The sequence below is a fragment of the Urocitellus parryii genome, chromosome 11 (assembly GCF_045843805.1).
Source record: "Urocitellus parryii isolate mUroPar1 chromosome 11, mUroPar1.hap1, whole genome shotgun sequence".
Classification (NCBI taxonomy): Eukaryota; Metazoa; Chordata; class Mammalia; order Rodentia; family Sciuridae; genus Urocitellus; species Urocitellus parryii.
In genome coordinates, this window is record NC_135541.1 from 122,053,092 (window position 1) to 122,071,292 (window position 18,201).

At 56.4% G+C, this 18,201-nt stretch overlaps 2 protein-coding genes across 4 annotated transcripts in view; one reads left to right on the forward strand and one right to left on the reverse strand.

Annotated features, from left to right (window-relative positions):
- The window catches only part of Adar (adenosine deaminase RNA specific), a 47,758-nt gene extending 44,684 nt beyond the window's left edge, over positions 1–3,074 (forward strand). For all 3 annotated transcript variants that reach the window (XM_026404948.2, XM_026404946.2, XM_026404947.2), the window contains exons 13-15: positions 190–302; positions 559–686; positions 790–3,074. In XM_026404948.2, the coding sequence (XP_026260733.1) occupies positions 190–302; positions 559–686; positions 790–1,036 (488 nt within the window). In that variant the 3' untranslated portion in view covers positions 1,037–3,074. The remainder of the gene's footprint in view (positions 1–189; positions 303–558; positions 687–789) is intronic.
- A 5,361-nt stretch (positions 3,075–8,435) lies between these two features.
- On the reverse strand, positions 8,436–17,074 carry Chrnb2 (cholinergic receptor nicotinic beta 2 subunit). Its single transcript, XM_026405060.2, has 6 exons — positions 17,011–17,074; positions 15,664–15,809; positions 15,437–15,481; positions 14,971–15,080; positions 13,219–14,191; positions 8,436–8,606 (listed from the first exon to the last, which is right to left on the reverse strand). Exons 1-6 carry the CDS (start codon positions 17,072–17,074, stop codon positions 8,436–8,438), a joined length of 1,509 nt encoding a protein of 502 aa, XP_026260845.2.
- Positions 17,075–18,201: the final 1,127 nt, after the last annotated feature.

Sequence of the window (18,201 nt, forward strand, 5' to 3'; positions counted from 1 at the left end):
CATTCTGTTTTGTGCTTAAATATTTGATGATCCTGTGTGTCCTGCGCTGCCACAGTCAGAGGCCCTGCCTGTCCTGACAATTCTGCCTTATGCCTTCCAGCCCCCGGGGCCTCCGCTTCTCCACAGCTTTGGTGAAAACACAGACGGATGGGTTTTGTTTCTGTTTTTACTTTCTTTTTTTATACCCAGGGTACCTTTTCAGCCAAGGACATCTGACCCGGGCTATCTGCTGTCGTGTGACAAGAGACGGGAGTGCGTTTGAGGCTGGATTACGATACCCCTTTATCGTCAACCACCCGAAGGTGTGTGCCCCTGTCCTGTTCCCCTTTTCAAGCATTCCCATCGGCAGAGCAGACTATGGGCAAGGGAGCCGTGGCTGGGTCCTCTGGAGGCCAAGGGCTTTCCTCCTCCTGTAGCTGACACGACCTGAGTCGGGTGGAGAGTGCTGCTAGGGGGTGCCCCGGTGTGACCACGCCGTGTTAGGTCAAGGGAGTCCCTGCTCCCAGACTTAGCCCTGAATGGGGTCCACCTTTCTCTCTTGGCTCCTGGGACTCCTAGGTCGGCCGAGTCAGCGTCTATGACTCCAAGAGGCAATCCGGGAAGACGAAGGAGACGAGCGTCAACTGGTGTCTGGCTGACGGCTTCGACCTGGAGATCCTGGATGGCACCAGGGGCACCGTGGACGGGTAAGGAAGTGGGAGGTGCCGGGCAGGCAGGATCCCCTCCAGAGCTGGGGGCCGCGTCCACCACGGTGCCCCAGGTGAGCGACCAGTGCCCTTGTTTCCCCAGGCCACGGAACGAATTGTCGCGGGTATCCAAAAAGAACATTTTTCTTCAGTTTAAGAAGCTGTGCTCCTTCCGGTACCGCAGGGACTTGCTGAAGCTCTCCTACGGCGAGGCCAAGAAGGCCGCCCGCGACTACGAGATAAACAAGAACTACTTCAAAAAGAGCCTCGAGGACATGGGCTACGGGAACTGGATAAGCAAACCCCAGGAGGAGAAGAACTTCTACCTGTGCCCCGTACCCAACGACTGAGCCCGGGGCTGGCGGGGAGGGGGGGTCCTGGCATTCCCATCACGTTGGCCGAGGGGGGTAACCCCCACCTTTTTTTTTTTTAATGGAACCATAATTAGAGACACTGAGGACTGTGGGTTCCCTTTATCCTGCTTTCTTTGGGGTTTCTAGGCAGAATCTGGCCGGGCCCCTTCTCTCACTTCACGTGAGAGGCCGAGACCCACAGGCAGAGAAAGGGTCGACCTTTCCACCCCCAGCAGAAGCAGCCACCCCGCCCCTGTGGCCCACCTCCTCCCGAGCTCTTTTTCCCCTTTCCTTTTTGTGGGTGTTTCTACACTGACCCCTCGTGGACCTGATCAGGTTCAGGTCAGTTCTCTGTGAACCGTGTCAGGGACCAAGGATCTCGGTTATGGGTCCCACAGGTCCCTCTGTTCCCCACCCCCGGCTTCGAGATTCCTACCTGAGATCACTGAGTTTCTCCTCCCACCCCGGAGGGTAAAGAGGTGGACCTTAGGAGTTAGGTGAAGTATTTACAAGGGCAGGAGTTGAAGACTAGGGTGATTGACTTCCGGTGCCAATGGAAGTGGGATTGGAACCTGCACCGTAGCCAGGAAAAAGCCGCTGCTCTCGAAGTGCATCCCTTCCCGGGGCAGCAGGAAGTTGAGAACCAGCAGACCGGCTGGGAAGTTACCCACACCGTAGGCGGTCCCCCCTGCAGAGTGACACAGACCACTACCAGGGGCACAGACAGTCGTTCCTTGGGCTATTGCCCATCTCCCATCTGCCCATAAGCCCATAGACCCCAGTAAACTAGTGTGAAAAACTTCAGGACAATTCTTAGAGGGTAAATCGTCTGCTCAGAGAGTTAGGACTTAGCAAGAATAGAGCAAAAATCATGTCTGGACAAATCATTGTTCTGTGCAGTACGATATTTCTCAGCACTGATCCAAGGGGAGTTGAGGAAACCCAGTAGAATTAGGGCTCTTTTAAGGAATGCCAGAGTCATTGGTTCTCAAGTGCAGTGGCACAGATTTAAAATGCAGACGGCCTTTTCCATCCATCCCAGGGCCACGTCTTGTCAGATGGCTCTGGGACGGGCCGAGCCAGTGCCCGCAGATGATTTCCCACACCCTGCCTCCCACCCACAAACTGCTGACTGGTCCCCCACCTGGTCTGCCCACCTCTTCAGTAGTGGATATGTCTGTGTTGGCACTTTGATCTCTCTGGCTACTTTCTGTACCTGTGACCAAAAACTGAACAAAATACCAATGCAGGTTTTTAAAAAGACACTAAGGATGTCTGTGTGGGACACCGAAGCATCCCAAGGGAACTGGTGGGGAAACGGGGCCTGTCTCTGGGGGGGAAGGGGCTGGGGCTTTGTGAATATTGCCAAGCTTGGAGTGTGACAGTGCTCACTGTGCGGGGGCAGGTCCTCCCGGCTGGAGGATGGTACCTACCCGTTCCTCAGGATGTCTGGCAGCTTGGGTCTGCCTTGGGCATTAGAGTCTCTGGCAGAGATCTGACTCCGAGGTCCCCCACCCCATCACTGGGAGCCCAGGGGCTCTCAAGAGATCAGAGCCCCACTCGCCCCAGGATCTTGTCTAGCAAACTTGTCACATTCAGTTTCTGCTGTAAGAAGAGAGCCAGAAGCACCCCTGCCCTCCACCCCCTGCTGGAATTGAGCCGTGTCAGGCCCCGCCCCCGGAGTCACACCGTGGGTCACACCCACCGTGGGCAGAGCGTCCCCCGTGTTCACTTCTGTCCGATCTTTGTTTTCATAAGCAAGACCCCTCCCTCCTTTCTTTAATGGTTTTTGTAGTTGATTTGTCTGAACTGTGGCTATTGTGCATTATCTTTGAATAATCACTTGTAAAACTCGTTGATGCTTGAAGCTATTTCCTCTACCCAAGTTGAAAGGACTCTGTTGGCTTTGGGGTCTTGACAGCGACTCCAAGAGCAGAGTGGGGAAGAGCCCAGGCCGAGCCTGGTGCCGGGCGGCTGCAGTCCAGTTTCATGATTCTGCTTTGTGTCTACCTTCAAGTGACTCACAGTATACATTCCTCCGAAATAAAAGCAGTGAACAGTCTGAATCCTTAGAGAGCTTCATGTCGCGGTCTCTTGGGGGAGGGGAGGTGGGAGCAGAGGGACCTGTGTCCTGGGGTTTCTGGTAACAGCACCAGGTGCATCCGACAGAGAACCTGGGGAGAGGGCTGTCCCTCACTCAGTCCCTCAGCCTGAGGAAGGAGCCCACCACTAACTGTTCTGTCCTCAGGGAGGTGGCCCTGCGGGACTTCAAGGCCCAGGAGGGAACATCCCTTGAGAGGGGACGTGACAGATTCACAGTTCCAGCTCTCCCTGAGGGTGTTCCCTCCCCCACTCCCCCCTCCCAGCTGATGCGACTTTGGAGCCGAGTTGCAGCTGGGAAGCTGAGCAGGCTTAGCTGCAGTCTTGGGAGACAAGGCATCCACCATCTCTCCATCTTGAATTTCGAGGACATTCACCTCTTTCCACATTGTAACTTACTCCCAAATTTCCAGAAGACCTATCCTTGACTTTTTTCTTTCTTTCTTTCTTTCTTTTTTGGTCCCAGAGATTGAACCCAGGGACACTTAACTCCTGAGCCACATCCCACCCTTTTCATGTTTTTGAAACAGGGTCTTGCTAAGCTGCTTAAGCCCTCACTAAGTTGCTGAGGATGGCTTTGAACTCAAGATCCTGCCTCGGCCTCCCAAGCCACTGCATCCTTGACTTTTTAACCACGACATCATGTCAGAGGACATAAAGCACCTAACGGGGAGCTTAGGTCGCCACAAGACCTCATTCCTCATCCTCTATACGGCTGGATCTGAGGCCAGGGGGCCTTCAGCGTGTTGGGACACAACACATAAAGACAAGGACTCCTCATAGTGTCACTAACAGTGGCTGAAATTTATTGCTAGAACGGAACAACTTTAAAGAGAGTGCAGGATACTGTCTCCAATGGTGTAGAGCGCCTCTGTCCTCGGGCAGCTCCTGGTTCCACTAGAAGGGAAAGACCTGTGTCTTTTAGAAAGTGGACGCGTTCCCTGGGCACAGTGGCACACGCCTGTAATATCAGCAACTAAGGAGACTGAGGCAGGAGTTTCACAAGTTTGAGGCCAGCCTCAGCAACTTAGTGAAAACTTGTTTCAAACCATTAAAAAAGGCTGGAGATGCAGCCCCGCGTGAGAGCATTCCTGGGTTCAACCCCCAAGACCGTTTCCTGGACTGGGGGTATAACTCCATGGCAGAGCAGGTGCTTAAGGTGTGAGCCTGAGTTCAAAGCCCACGTTTCAGAGGAAATCAGGTAATTTCCTTAAAGCCTGAGGCCAGGGCCCTCTCAGCCCCAGCACCCCGTGGGCGAGGAGGCGGACTGCTCTGTGAAAACGCAGCAGCAGAGTTGTTCAGCTCTCCCTCACTGGGACCCACACAGCATTTCATCCAGGTGCCTCCAAAAGACTAGTCCTCAAAAAAGGTCCCCCCCAAGGGCCACTTCCAGCTCCACCGTGGTGCCCTTCCCAGTTGAGAGTGGGCTTGTCAAGCAGCAGACGGTTCCGGTCCCCTGTTCTTGGACCGAGTCACGTCTCTGACTCCCGAGTTCCATCTCTCCAGCACCCTCCCCTTCCCACGTTCGCCAGCCGGGGCCTGGAGGATGCCCACCACCCCACACAGCCCCAGACAGAACAGGAGGACAAGGTGTCTTTGGAAACTACTTTCTTTACGAGAATCTCGAGTTCCTAGTGAGTCCAGCCAGGGGCGGGCCAGACCAGTGCAGATACTCCAGGGGCGCAGACAGAGGGGGTCAAGGGCGGCGTGGGGAGGCGGGCAGCGGGGTGGGGGTGAGGGAGGTGTCCTACCAGATTTCTAGAGCTAAAGTCCCTTAGGAACAATGTGTCTCTCGCACCCACCTTTAGACCTATTGGGATAACTATTAAAAGGTGACTGTCCTGTCTGGTCAGGGTGAGTGGACGGGAGGCTGGCCAGTGCTCTTTGTGCTGTGAGGAATGCTACGATCCACTGCTGCCTAGAAGCAGAGGGTGACGACGGGAACCGAGTCACTCGGGCTTGGGGAGCGATTCAGAGAAGGCTCTGGATGCCCCCCACCTTCCTCTTCCACCCACCTCCAGGGCCATAGCCCATGCCTGGACATTGGGGCATTCATGGGTTGAGGGGCCAGCACTACCCATCAGCTGTCACTTGGTCTCTTCTGCCAACCGGGGCCCTCCCCACAGGACTATTTGGAGGAATAAAGACAGTGCCTCTAAAGGGACTGGCCCAGAACAGACCCTGGGTCAGCGGTAGCTAACCCTGGGATTTGGAGAGGCGGGAACAGGGCTCTCAGCCCCAGTCATCCTATTTCCTGGGAGGGAATGGCCCTGCCCTTCCTCCGCAGACGCCCTCCTGCGGAACATGCCATCTGGGCAGACGCCTGCATCTTGTTTGCTTTTAACTTTCAATAACCTGGCACCAGCTGTTGGAGGATCGCACACCTCGCTGCCAGGGCTGCCGAGCGAGGCAGGAAGCCTGTGCACACCTTCTTTCCAAAGGTGGCCACCGAGTCACTGTGACCGGGTCACCTCTGATGAGTGATCCCACCTCCTCTCTCACTGCCTCCTCCCAAGTCCGTGTCCCAGGTCCCCAGGCAGTCTGTCTACCCCCTCCTCAGCTCCAGGGCCTGCTCATCCTTGCCTAGCACTGAGCCTTGTACCCAGGTGCAGCCCCACTGTGGAAAGGAGACAGGGGCTCCCTGGCATCATCAAGGGAAGAGGGTGTGGGACCCGAGGGAGAGGAACTGTGGTTCCCCAAACTTGCCAGTGCCCCTGAGGGCTCCCACGGTCCCGACATGCGGCATTTCCTTGCCCGGGCAGTGGGGCCCTCCTTCACCACCTCTGCCCTCCCCTCCTCCCGACTGCAATAATCCCCAAGGGGGGCTACCCCAAAAGTGGACAGAGTCCCATACACTGACCTCCTTCCCCCCCCTTAGCCCCTGCCCGCTGCCATCCTGCCGTACACATGCAGAACAGCAAGTTCAGAGAGAGGTGCCTGCATGAGACCAGACAGCAAATGACCTCGGGCCTCAGTTTCCCAGTGTGACAGATGGGACACGGAGAGGAGTCAGACTACTCACTGGCACCCCCTCAGCACAGTTTGGTCACTAACCTGGACAACAGCCGCTCAGAAGCATTAAAGGCTGGGGCTGCATTTCAGCCATAGACTGCTCACCTAGAATGCGTGAGGCCTGCATGGGATCCGCAGAGCCACGAGACAGGTTCACACGACCCCAGCAGCAGCTGGCAGGGCCCCCGCAAGCTGGCACCCTACTCGCTGGGGCCGGGGGAGCTCCCTTCCAATAGCTGTTTTAGGACACCTCCCCAGGGCTCTGCGTCTGGAGTGGTCTGGGCATAACACCCTCCTGTGGTCTGTTCTAGAAGCGGGGCGTCATCAGGATTCAGGAACACTCCCTGCCTCGGGGAGAAGAGAGGTCCACGGGCACAACTGACAGGTGGAGAAATGTGCGGCTGATGTCAGGCCCCAGGGTGCTCCTCCACCTTTGGGACTAGGTCAGCTGTCCCTGAGCTTACACCCACATCGGGAGGAGCTGACCTCTAAGGGAGGCAGGGCCAGGCCAGCCATCGGCCCCTGGGAAGGAACGAAGCTTGGCTGCGGACACTCCAGAGGGAAGCCCTCACCATTAGACTCACTCAACGGTTCCGGGGCGGGGCTCCCCAGCAGCCTCCACGCCCCTCCCGGCTCCTCTGATCAAGCCCGGCTAGGGAGACGTGGGCTGCCCAAGGAGGAGCCAGGGCAAGCACGGGTCTGGGAGGAAGGCTGGCATGCCATCAGGCGGCCCACCCGCAGGCTCCGGTGGCCCTGCAGATGCAGCACGTAGCACGCAGCACCCTTCACCCTCACGGCGACCCTGCAGTTGTAGACAAGGAGGCAGAGCCCACATGGGCAAAGGGGCTTGCTGGGGACGGCTCAATGAGAACTCCGCTTCCAGAATCCCTGTCCAGCGCTCTTTGTGCAGTGTCCCCTCCCACCCACGCATCAGCACAGCCTCCCGTGTCCCCTGTGCCTGGAGAAGCAGCAGATCCCACTGGGCTCAGAGCACTGAATGGCCAGGTCAGGCCCCATCCTGGGGAGCCATGGCCGACTGACGTCTCTGTGACCTGCCATCTGCTGGCCCAGCACCAAACACAGACTGGGACCACAGATCCGAGACCACACGGTGGGGGCGGGGACAGGAGGTCCCTTAATAGATCCGCTTCCTGGGCTAATGGGTCAGGTGGCCTCCAGTGCCAGAATGCAGCCTGCAGGGACCCCAGGATGGGCAGCACAAGTCCTGCTTCCTGCGGGAGGGGACAGTGGAAGCAGCACACCTGGCCTCCTGCACTTCTGTGTCAACCTGAGTCTCCGCAGGCACAGTGGCCGTCCTGCCCAGGTGGCTTCCCTGGGCCGCTCTCCTACCAGCTCAGCTCTGGCGGGCTGAGGTCCTCAGATCCCTCTCTTCACGCAGTTCAACGTGAGGGGACACAGGGCAGCCCCGTCGGATGGGCCTCGGGTGGGAGGAAGGGCCAGAGATCTCCCCGGCTCATCCCACCTCTGGTTCTGTTTGTCCATCCAGAACACGGCCTCTGTTGGGATCCGTGACTGTAAAAGGTTCTTCCAGCTCCCAGAGCTTATGAACCTGCGCTTCTCACACAGTGCAATCGCTTGGGCCTCAGACTCCCAGCACCCAAAGATCCAGAACTCAGAGCTCCCGACACCCGGCTCTGCCCGCTTCACCCTGCGCCTGAGCAGGAAAGGGAAGGCCAGGAGGTGCGGGCTCCTCCCCTGGGCAGAAGCGGGGGTGGGGATGGACCTGGAGCCCCGGGGGCACTGGCTGTGGACTGAGGCGGAGGCCTCCCCCGGGCTGAGCCCTCGGTGCAGGAGCCTCAGATGCCAGGAGGCCTACCCAGCCGGCTGCTGTCCACTGACACAGGGGTGGACATCAGGTCACACCAGGCCTCTCTGCTCTACTCCTCCCTTCTCAACTCTGGTGCCTCTGCCTCTCCTGCCATAGGGCCCCTCTCCCAGGACTTGGGTGACTCTGTCCCCTATTGGCCCTTCCCTGTCCCCCTCCTCAGGGTGGAGGGCTCTGGCCTCTCCGTCCTCCATCTACCCCGGCCCTCCACATTGACGGCACTGTCAGGAGTGGTGAGAGGAGAAGCCCCAATGCATCGCAGCCGGTCCCATTCTGCAGGCCAGATGTGGAGACGGAGGTGTCGGGGCTCCACATGAGGTGAGAGGACGGCTCTGGGGGACAGCACCCCTCTTCCTGGAAGCTCACTCGTCCATCCTCCAACCACGGCTGCCGCACACCAGGGGTCAAGGGCTGGAGGAGGAGGGGGCTGCGCACCGCTCACTTGGAGCTGGGAGCCGCGTGGTCCGCGTGGCGCAGGGTGGTGCTGGTGTAGTTCTGGAAGAGGGGCTGCAGGAACATCCCGATGGTGCCGAAGACACAGACGAAGACGAAGACCCAGAGGAACAGACGGTCGATCACCATGGCCACGTACTTCCAGTCCTCACTCACCTGGATGGGGGGAAGAGAGCCAGGGGTCAGCCACAGGACGCGGGATGGGTGGGATTGCTGCGGGCCAGGCGAAGTGGGCATCGACCAGACAGACTCCATTTTACCGGAGACTCGAGGTCATGCAAGAACTGCTTCTCCCGTGGGACAGCCCGCCTCCGTGCCCACCAGCAGTAGCTTAGACAGCATGTTTGGCCACACAAACAGCAATTCTTACACAAGTAAAGTAGTTCTCTTTGGTTCCTGTTTTTCTTGGACCAATGCACCCTGTCAGAGAATGATCGTCTACGTTAGTGATCGTTCTTTAACTTGTATTCAACCAGGGACGTTTTGACCCACTTCCCCTTCTGCTTATGGTTTTAGATGTCAAGATGTTTGTTTATGGTCTTGGATCCTACAATAGCCACTTAGGATTAACGCACTGACATGCTTTCCTTATGGTATGGAGGCTGCACTCAAACCCCCAGAGCGGGTCGGAGGGTGCAGACTTGTAGCCTGTCCTTGGCCCACCAGCTGGGGAATAAAGTCGGTTCCGTCTCCTGCTTTAGGATCGACTCAGGGATTTACTGCAATCTCACCCTAACAGATTGGGGTGGAGGTCCCACCACCCCTACACCCACTGCACTCCTCTCCTCCAGAGACCCCAGAGTGACCTTTCTGAATAAAGCACGGCTCTGGTCTTGACTGACCAAAAGCCCCCAGTGGTCCTACTGTCCTCGGGCCCAACCCCCAGGTCTAGAACCAAGATCTACCCGTGACAGGTAGAAGCTTGTCTTCTATTCTTCTTCCACTCCATAGTCCAAGTTTACCAAACCCCAACATGTTCTACATCCATGTTTATAGCGGCTCGATTCACCATAGCTAAGCTACGAAGCAACCTAGGGGCCCTGAAACAGATGAAGGGATAAAGAAAAGTTGGTACACAGACACCATGAAATATTACTCAGCCATAAAGAAGAAGGAAATTATAGCATTTGCTGGGAAGCAGATGAACCAGAGGCTATCATGCCAAGTGAAATAAGGCAATCCCCCAAACCCAAGGCCAAATGTTCTCTCTGATATGTGGATGCTGACTCACGATGGGTGGATAAGAGGGAGGAGGGGGTAGTGGGGGGAGAAAGGGGGGATGGGAATGGGAAAGACGGTAGAATGAATCAGACATGACTTTCCTATGTTCATGTATGAGTACATACGTAACTCCACATCATGTACAACACAAATATGGGAAGTGATAGTCCATGTATGTACGATATGTCAAAATATGTTCTACTGTCAGGTGTAACTAAAAAGAACAAATTAAAAAATTAAAAAAATAAATAAAGAAAAATAAGATCCTGAGCTTTCTCTCCTGGTGAACTCCTATACATCCTTCAAAGCCCAAATGAAATACCAAATGAAATACCACCTCCCCCATGAGGCTCCCCTGAGCCTGGATCACAGTGAGACACTGCGGGCCGTGGGTTCCCTGGGCACTATGTTACATCTCCGTCCCCACATCTCCACTGTACTCACTGAATTGTTCTGACTTGAAGCTGTGTCTTCCCACTCAGCTGCAAGGTCCTACGTCACAGGAACCCTGCCTGATTCCACCTTGTAACCCCCGTTTCTGAAACAGAATCCAGTCAGCGGGTGCTGAAAGCCTGAGTGGAGGGCTGCCTCTCCAGCTGCGTTCCTTTGTGGCTTCATGGGGAGCCCTGTCCACAGCACCACCTGAAGCACAGAGGCCCCAGAAGGTCACCACCAGGTCTGGGATGTAAACCTGTGAGTGACAAAGAATGCTCTCGGGGCTTGAGAGTCAGCCTCGGGGCCTGCAGGTGGGGCCAGCCTCTCTGGGGCCAGCCTCCCTCTGGGGCCAGTCTCCTTCTGGGGCAGCCTCCTTCTGGGGCCAGCCTCTCTCTGGGCCAGCCTCCCTCTGGGGCCAGCCTCCCTCTGGAGCTGCTCCTGGTGGCCTGAGTCTGGGCCTCTGCACATGTTTCTCTGGGGCCCGGCAGCTAAATTATCACTCATTCGCATCACAATCGTGCCTCCTACACACCTGGTGCCATGCTGGGCACCGGGGGTACAACTGGGCACCACGGATGCTTACTGCAGCGAGAGTCTACGATGCGGGGACAGAAATAAGTCAGAATAGGAAATTTCACACTTTGTGGGATATGAAGGACTGAGGTAGGGAAATGGAGGAGGATCTAATTCAGAACGTGGCCTAGGATAGTCTCTTTGAGGAGGTGACATTTAAATTAAGATCGGCTGAGCAGGAGAGAGCCAGCTGTTTCGGGGATACACGGGTGAAAAACAGTCAAACCCAAGCAGAGGGAACTCCCCCGGCCTGTGCACTTTGAAAACGTCTATGCCGTGGGAGACCAGCTGGGGGACAATTCCAGATTGAAGGAAACTAAAGCAACAACCAAAGGCGATTTGAGACCTTGGATTGGGGTGGGGGTGGAAGGTGATCCTATGAAGGATGTGCAGGGACAACTGGAAAAATCTGAATGTGTACTTTATATTAGATAAAGGTGTTGGTGGTAAATTTCCTGAATTTAATCACTGAACCTGGGTTTTTTTGCTGCTGCTGTTGTTTGGGTTTTTTGTTGTTTATTTGTTTGTGGTGCTAGAGATGGTCCCACACATGCTAAGCACTGATCTGCCACTGAGCTGCACCCCCAGTTCTGAGCCTGGGTTATGTGAGAGAGTGTCCTTGTTCTTGGGAGGAACACACTGAAGTATTTGGGATAAAGGGTCACGGTGTCTGAAACTTATTTTCAAATAATAGGGCAAAAACTAACAACAGCAATGACTTTTGTGGGATTTGGGCTATGTTGTTTTGCAGTCCTGGAGATGGAACCCAGGGGTGCTCTACACTGAGCTACACCTCCTGCCCTTTTTATTCTTCAGGATCTCACTGAGCTGCCCAGACTGGCCTCAGTCTCTGAGTCACTGGGATTATGAGGATTTACCACTGCATCTAACTGTGATGATTTTTAGAGGGAAAAAAGAAAGGCATTCCAGGGAGAGACCTATATATGCAAAGGTCCTAAGGGCAGCCAGAGAAGCCAACCAGCGGAGGAGGAGGAGGAAAAGACACAAGCTGAGGAGAGTCTTGTCTGTCTGGCGCTGAATCAGGGGGACTATTAGGAGATTCTTCTCTGGTCCAGGCAAGAATTGAGGTGGCCTAGAGCCAGGGTGGTGGGAAAAGGATGAAGTTGAGGATTATTTTGGAGATGGTGCTCGCAGTACAGGACTTCCGATGACTTGGAGGGGGCGGAGGTGAGAAAGACAGGAGCAAGAGATATCTCCAGTGCGGGTCTACCACTGGGTCAACCGCGATGCCGTTGATAAAAGATGTTGATGCTGGGAGAAAGCTGGTGGGACCATGCGCTCTGTCTTGATGTGTTGAGTTGGAGACGCCTGTGAGTCGTCCAAGTAGGTCACCGCACCCCAGCACCCAGCTCAGTAAATGCACACGGCAGTGGACTGCGGCAGGAGGGCAGAGGCCATGACACAGCAGCTGCTCAGCCCTGCACCCCAGCTTCTCCCACTTGGCCTCAGCTGTTCTCAGTCTCCCACCCCATCTTCTCCAGTCTCAGGCCCCTCTTAGTCTTAGGCTCCCTAATCCAAGCTTTAGCTCCAGCCCGATTTCCTGCCATCCAAGGAAATATGAAATACCTATGAAACCCCCAACCCACCCACACCAACAGTGGCACCATCTCATCCCCCAATAGGAATGGCAGAATCGCCCAGGAAGCCTGGCCAGTTATCATGGCAACAGCTGAGCCTTGGCCTGGAACCAACCAGCTACCTGGAGAATGGCCACAGGGTGGTCCAGATGCTGCCCAAAAGGCTGCCCGACGTCACCCACCAGCTTCCCCCAGCGCCTGGCTCAGTCTCAAGCAATGCCTTTGGGGGAGAGGCTGCAGAAAGAGCCAAAGCCAAAGGCACAGAAAGAGTGTGTGTTGTAGGGGGTGAGGGAAGCTGCGAGCCCCACTTTCCGGACACCCCTATCTCCAAAACTATTTCATAAGACTGTTTCCAGGAACCCAGAAGAATAGAAAAGAGAGATTGACTTGGGACTCCTCTCTGTGAGGAGCAGGTCCATGGAACCTCCTTACCCTGCCCCCAACTGACACCACCCACGTACACATCCCTACTGTCCTCAATTTGGCTCCCCAAGGGGTGCGTGAAGGACTCATCTCCATTTGTGCAAGAGCTGCAGATTAGCCATTGGAGGTGGTAATGTGAGCTGCAGGGAAGGACTCGGTGACAGCCACAGGCCAGCTGCCAACCCAGAAGGGCCTCCTTTCCATTTCAGGCTGCCCTCTGGACACTAAAGATGCTCCAGCTGAGGCATTTCCCCCTGGAGGCTAGTCCTCAGGAAGAGGCAAGGTCATCTGAGCAGACCTGTGATTCAGGCCCTGCAGCCTCCGGTAAGCAACCCAGAAGGGCCCAGGGCAGCGCCTGGCCCCCAGCACAGGCCTGGTGCACGCTTCCTTCACCCTGTGCTCAGCTTTCCGTGTCTGAGCGGCACCCTACTTTCTGGGTACCCCGACCCCTGATCCCCTTGCCGCATCCCATCCCTGGGGAGTCTCACGACCCCTCAGCGTCTCAGCGCTGCACTCACGCTCTGGTCGTCGTCCTCACTCCGCATGTGGTCCGCAATGAAGCGAACGCCATCCACCGCTTCCCGGAGGCCACATCCACAGGGTCCCGCAGAACGGCCCGAGCCGGCCACAGGCGCAGGCTCCGACCCGAAAGCCCCGGCCAAGCCTTGCACGGAGGCGCGGTTGACGAAGCAGGTGCAGGAGTCGGCCCCGGGGGCTTCGTGGAAGAAGAGGGCCCCGGCGCCCTCGCGCTCTCGTTGGCGACGCCGCATGCGGAGGCGCTGACGGGCACAATGGTGGCGCGGCTGCTGCATGAAGAGCAAAGTGGGCAGCTTCTCCAGGAAGACGACCTTGACCCAGGGCGCCATGGTGTGCGTGGTGGGAGAGCGGTGGTGCACGTTGAGCACACACACGCTGGTGACGATGGAGAAGGTGACAAGCACCATGGTGAACATGAGGTACTTGCCCACGAGCGGCACGTCCAGGGAGGTGGGCGGCACGATCTTAGAGATGAGCAGCAGGAAGACGGTGAGCGCCAGCAGCACGGAGATGCACAGGGTCATCTTCTCGCCGCAGTCCGAGGGCAGGTAGAAGACCAGGATGGCCAGCGAGGTGATGAGCACGCACGGGATGATGAGGTTGATGGTGTAGAAGAGCGGCTTGCGGCGGATGATGAAGTCGTAGGTGATGTCCACGTACGTGGAGTCGTCGGGGTTCTCGTTGCGCCGGCCCGGGAGGGCCACAATGTCCCACTCCCCGCTGGGTGTGAAGTCGTCCAGGCTGGCCACGTCGCTCTTGAGCACCAGGTCGATCTCCGTGCGGTCGTAGGTCCAGGAGCGGAACTTCATGGTGCAGTTCTGCTGGTCGAAGGGGAAGTGCTTCACTTCAATCTTGCAGGCGCTCTTGTAGATGGCAGGTGGCAGCCAGAAAATGCTACCGTCGTAGGAGACCACCGCGTTGGAATAGAAGGACACCTCGTACATGCCATCCGCACTGCCAAGGGATGGGCACAGTCAGTCCTGGCCTAAGCATTTCCCTGTCCCCACCCATCAACCCCCTGAGTGGGAGGAGAGGAGAGCCAGAGGAAGGTAGGAGGAGGGGCATCCCAGTCTGAGAGTCACCCTCCAGGAGTCCCGAGAAGTAGAGCCAGGGTTGAGCAAGAAGGGGATGCTGGTGGTGTGATAGGTAGAGAGGTGGGGGGCATATCCATTACTTGTCACATATTGTGCAGGTTGGTTGTTTCTCATGAGGGTGGAGATGTTGGGGAAGGTGGGGAGACCAGAGTGAGGATCCCTAAGCAGTAAAGAAGGATAGGGGAAGGTAGGAGTAAAGGACGGTCGCATCAGTTGAGGGAAGTCATTTTGTACCTTAGAGGTGGGAGGGATTGCTGCAGGAGGCAGGACAGAACCTGAGAACCTGGAGGAGAAACTGGGACCTTAAAGTTCTCTTCCCAGGCTTCCAGAAAAACATATTCTTGAATCAGTTTAGGCACTGGGGGCTGTCAGTTTTTTAAATCCCCACCAAAGCCCCTAACACTGGCAGTCCTGATTGACTGAGAAGGGGCTGGTCGTGGTCCAAGTCCCTGTGGCTGTCCACCCCGGACCTCACTTCCTGGGTCTGTCTCCTTGGCTACTGCCTGCCTGCATATCTAGCAATGAAAAGTCCCTTTTCTCACAGCATAAGCTTACTTCTCTTATTTTTACAAGACTTCCTCCTTCACTGAGCACTCCCATGGTCCCCCTCAACCTTCCTGTTCCTCCAGAGTCACCTACTTGTTGTACAGGACCACATCTGGGAGCCAGATGTGTTTGGACGGGAGTCGAACTTTCTTCATATTGTCGAACTCCTCGGGCTTCCAGGTGAGGCGGTAGTCCTCCCACTCCTAGGAAAGGGAGAGAGGGAGGGAGGCAGCACCAACCCCTGCCTCAGGGAGGGACCCAAGGTCAAGGCAGGAGACACGAGGGAACCCTTATGGCCTGAAGAAGCTTTTAAAAGTCAGCTCCCTCCACTGTGACTTCTCTGCCCAACAAGTGTAGCTCATATGACACCTTCTCATTTCATTTGCACAACTAAGCCAACGTAGTACAATCTACATTTTACCAATGAGAAAGTGAATCTTGGAGTCTAATTAAAGTCACAGAGCTGGTGAGTGGCCAAACTGAGTTTCCAATCCAATGATTTAAGACTCCGAAATCTGTACCTTTCAAAGGAGGAGGATGGGGTGGGAAGAGCACTAACCTGGGTCAACCAGACATTGGTGGTCATGATCTGCTCCCGCTCATGCTGCAAGGAAATACAGTTGCTGATGAGAAACCCCCTGCCCCCAGCCTCACACCAACTGTAGTCCTACCGCCAGGACCCATGGTCCCTCCCACATTGGACACCAGAGGAGTAAACACTAACACTAACACATTCTAGCTGGGTTGACTTCAGTAATGGGCAGAGAGTTTGAGACCACCACTCACCACACTGATGAGCTGGGCCAGTGATACCATGAGCTGTACTGTCACCAGTTCAGAGCCATTGGTGGCTGGGCGGATAAGCTTGTTATAGCGGGAAGGATCCAGGAGATGTTCCACCAGTCGCTCCTCTGTGTCTGTACCCCATACCCCTGGACAAGGTGGGGGAAGGAAGTGAGTTAATATATCCTTATATTACTCTTGGAAATGCAGGCCACAGAGTTGATGTTGCTCTGATTTTTCATTTCATTTTAGTTACTTAATTAATTTGAAAGATGGGGTCTAACTATGTGGGACATGTGGGACACTATGTGTCAACATGTGGGACAATCTAGTTGGCCCAACCAGAAGGCTATAGCTTCCTACTGCCCCATCCCTAAGGATACTGAAAAATGTTTAGGTTACTCTGTGAGGCCCAGATCAAGACCCTCATAGAGAAGCCCCTCACTGAGGCCACTGACCAAAGAGTCCAAACGGAGATGTCCATACTAAGAACCCACTCCTCTTGCCTCAAAGTCTCAGAGGTGGTTTCAAAACACGTGAGGTTTCTGCTTCCATGGTTTTCCCAAGAAACACCTGATCGGTGTGGGCAAATATCATGTGTCGGCACATGTGACCGTGGTCACGATACCATGCCGCTCCCTTGCAGGCACTGGGTTGGTGTGGGACTGTAGGACGACCTGCGCTGTGCATCAGGGCATACATTGAATCCTAAGCCCCATAATACAGAGGTCCACCCCGTGAGTTGGCACACAGGGTAGCAAGCTCATTCCACCGCACATTCCCCTTACTTTCCCCTCCACACTCTCTATCCCCCTCTTTAGCTCTGCGAAAGCCCACTGCTCCCCAGCCCCTCAGAGAACTCCTCCATCTTTAGCCTGGCAGCTTCCTCCTTTCCAACTTCCAGTCTCGTCCCACCAGAGAAGTAAGCAGTCAGTCCTCTTCCCTTCCAGGACTGACCCTGGGGAGTGACCCAAATCAGGAGCCCAACGGGGAGACACATTGGGAAGTGATGGGAAGCCAAGGGAGAGGTCCTAGACCAGGCAGAATTCTGAGGCAACGTTTCACACAAAGTCAAATGGCATCTCAGCCACTGTCAGTCAGCCCCTCTCCCACCCAGAGAGCTGGGGAGAGACCCTTGCACCTGCCTCCCTGCCCTCCGCCCCCACTGGCCAGGTGTCCATCTCTTCCTCGATCTCTGACTCCTTCGGTGGATACCCGTTTCCGTTCGGTCTTTCAAGTGCTCGGGCAGCACCTGGGGGCTCTCCCCTAAGGGTCAGCAGGCACCGCACCTCCAGGGGACCCCTCCCGCCTTCCAGGCCCCCGAGCGTTGGCTGGGGTCGGCCGTCTTACCTGAGCACAGCCCGAGGAGGCCGAGGCTCCAGAGCAGCGCCGCGGGGCTGCAGCGCCGGGCCATGCCGCGGGCATACCTCGGCGCCTGGCCTGCAGCAGCTGGAGCGCGCGGCCGGCGGCAGGGCCCCGGGCGGGGCGCTGTCCGCGGTGCTGAAGCCGCGTCCGCGCCGCCCGCCGCTGGGCCCCGGCGGGGCGCGCCGTCTCCAGAGCTGCCGCGCCGGCTCCCGGAGGACGAGGGCCGCTCCCGCTGGCCCGGCCCGGCCCCGAGCCCTTCCGGCCGCTCTTCCCGGGAACACAATTGGCACCGCGAGGGGAGGAGCCTCCGCCCCGGAGGCGGAAGCGCCAGATCCCAGGGAAAAGGGGGTTCCTGGGTGGGCGGTGCGGACGGCCCGGCCTGGGCGGGGTGTGCGGGAGCTGGGAGAGGGTGCCACCGGGCGGTGCAGGAGCCTGAAGCCCCGGAGTCGGGTCAGGACCTGCAGAGGCTGGAGGGGCCTGGAGGCCGCGGGAAGGAGTGAGGCAAGTAGGTCAGAGCCCTCTTAGCGCAGCTGGAAGTGGGAGCAGGGAGCAGAGGACGGGGCGGAGACCCAGGGGTTCTGGGCTCCTGCCCTCCTTTCCTCCTACCGAAACCAGCGGTCCTGCTCCCCAGGAAGGCTGGGCTGCAGCAGAGAAAACGCATTTTAGGCCATTAGAGAAAGAGACGGGGAGAGGTGAATTCGCTGCCTTAAGAAAGCAAATAGCTTTGGCCTCGGGAATAGTCCCCTCCCCTGTCCCTTTCTTTACCTCCATAAACTTCCTAAAAGGCCGGACCCTGCCCTTTCCACGGGGGGGCCTAAGAGGAGAGGTCTAAGTTTCATCTGAAAAGAAGGCACCCTCGCAGGTCTTGAAGAATAAAAGGACCAGCAGCCCTTAGGAATGGTCCTTTTTCGCCCCCTGTTCGTCTCCACTCCAGGCTTTGTCTTTGTGGCTGGGGAGATCAGGGGACAATTTCACAAAGAAAGAATGAAGGAAGCTAACACAAAGGAGAGCAAAGATGAGAGAGGTGTCAAAACTCAATGACATCTTTTATCTTGAAAGCCCTGAACTTTTAGCTGCTGAGCCAATAAAGGCCCCCCTTTTTTTTCTAAGTGGGTTTGTTGTCACTTTTAACCAAAAGGCTCCTGACTAAAGCCGACTTATCCAGCAAGGCTCTGT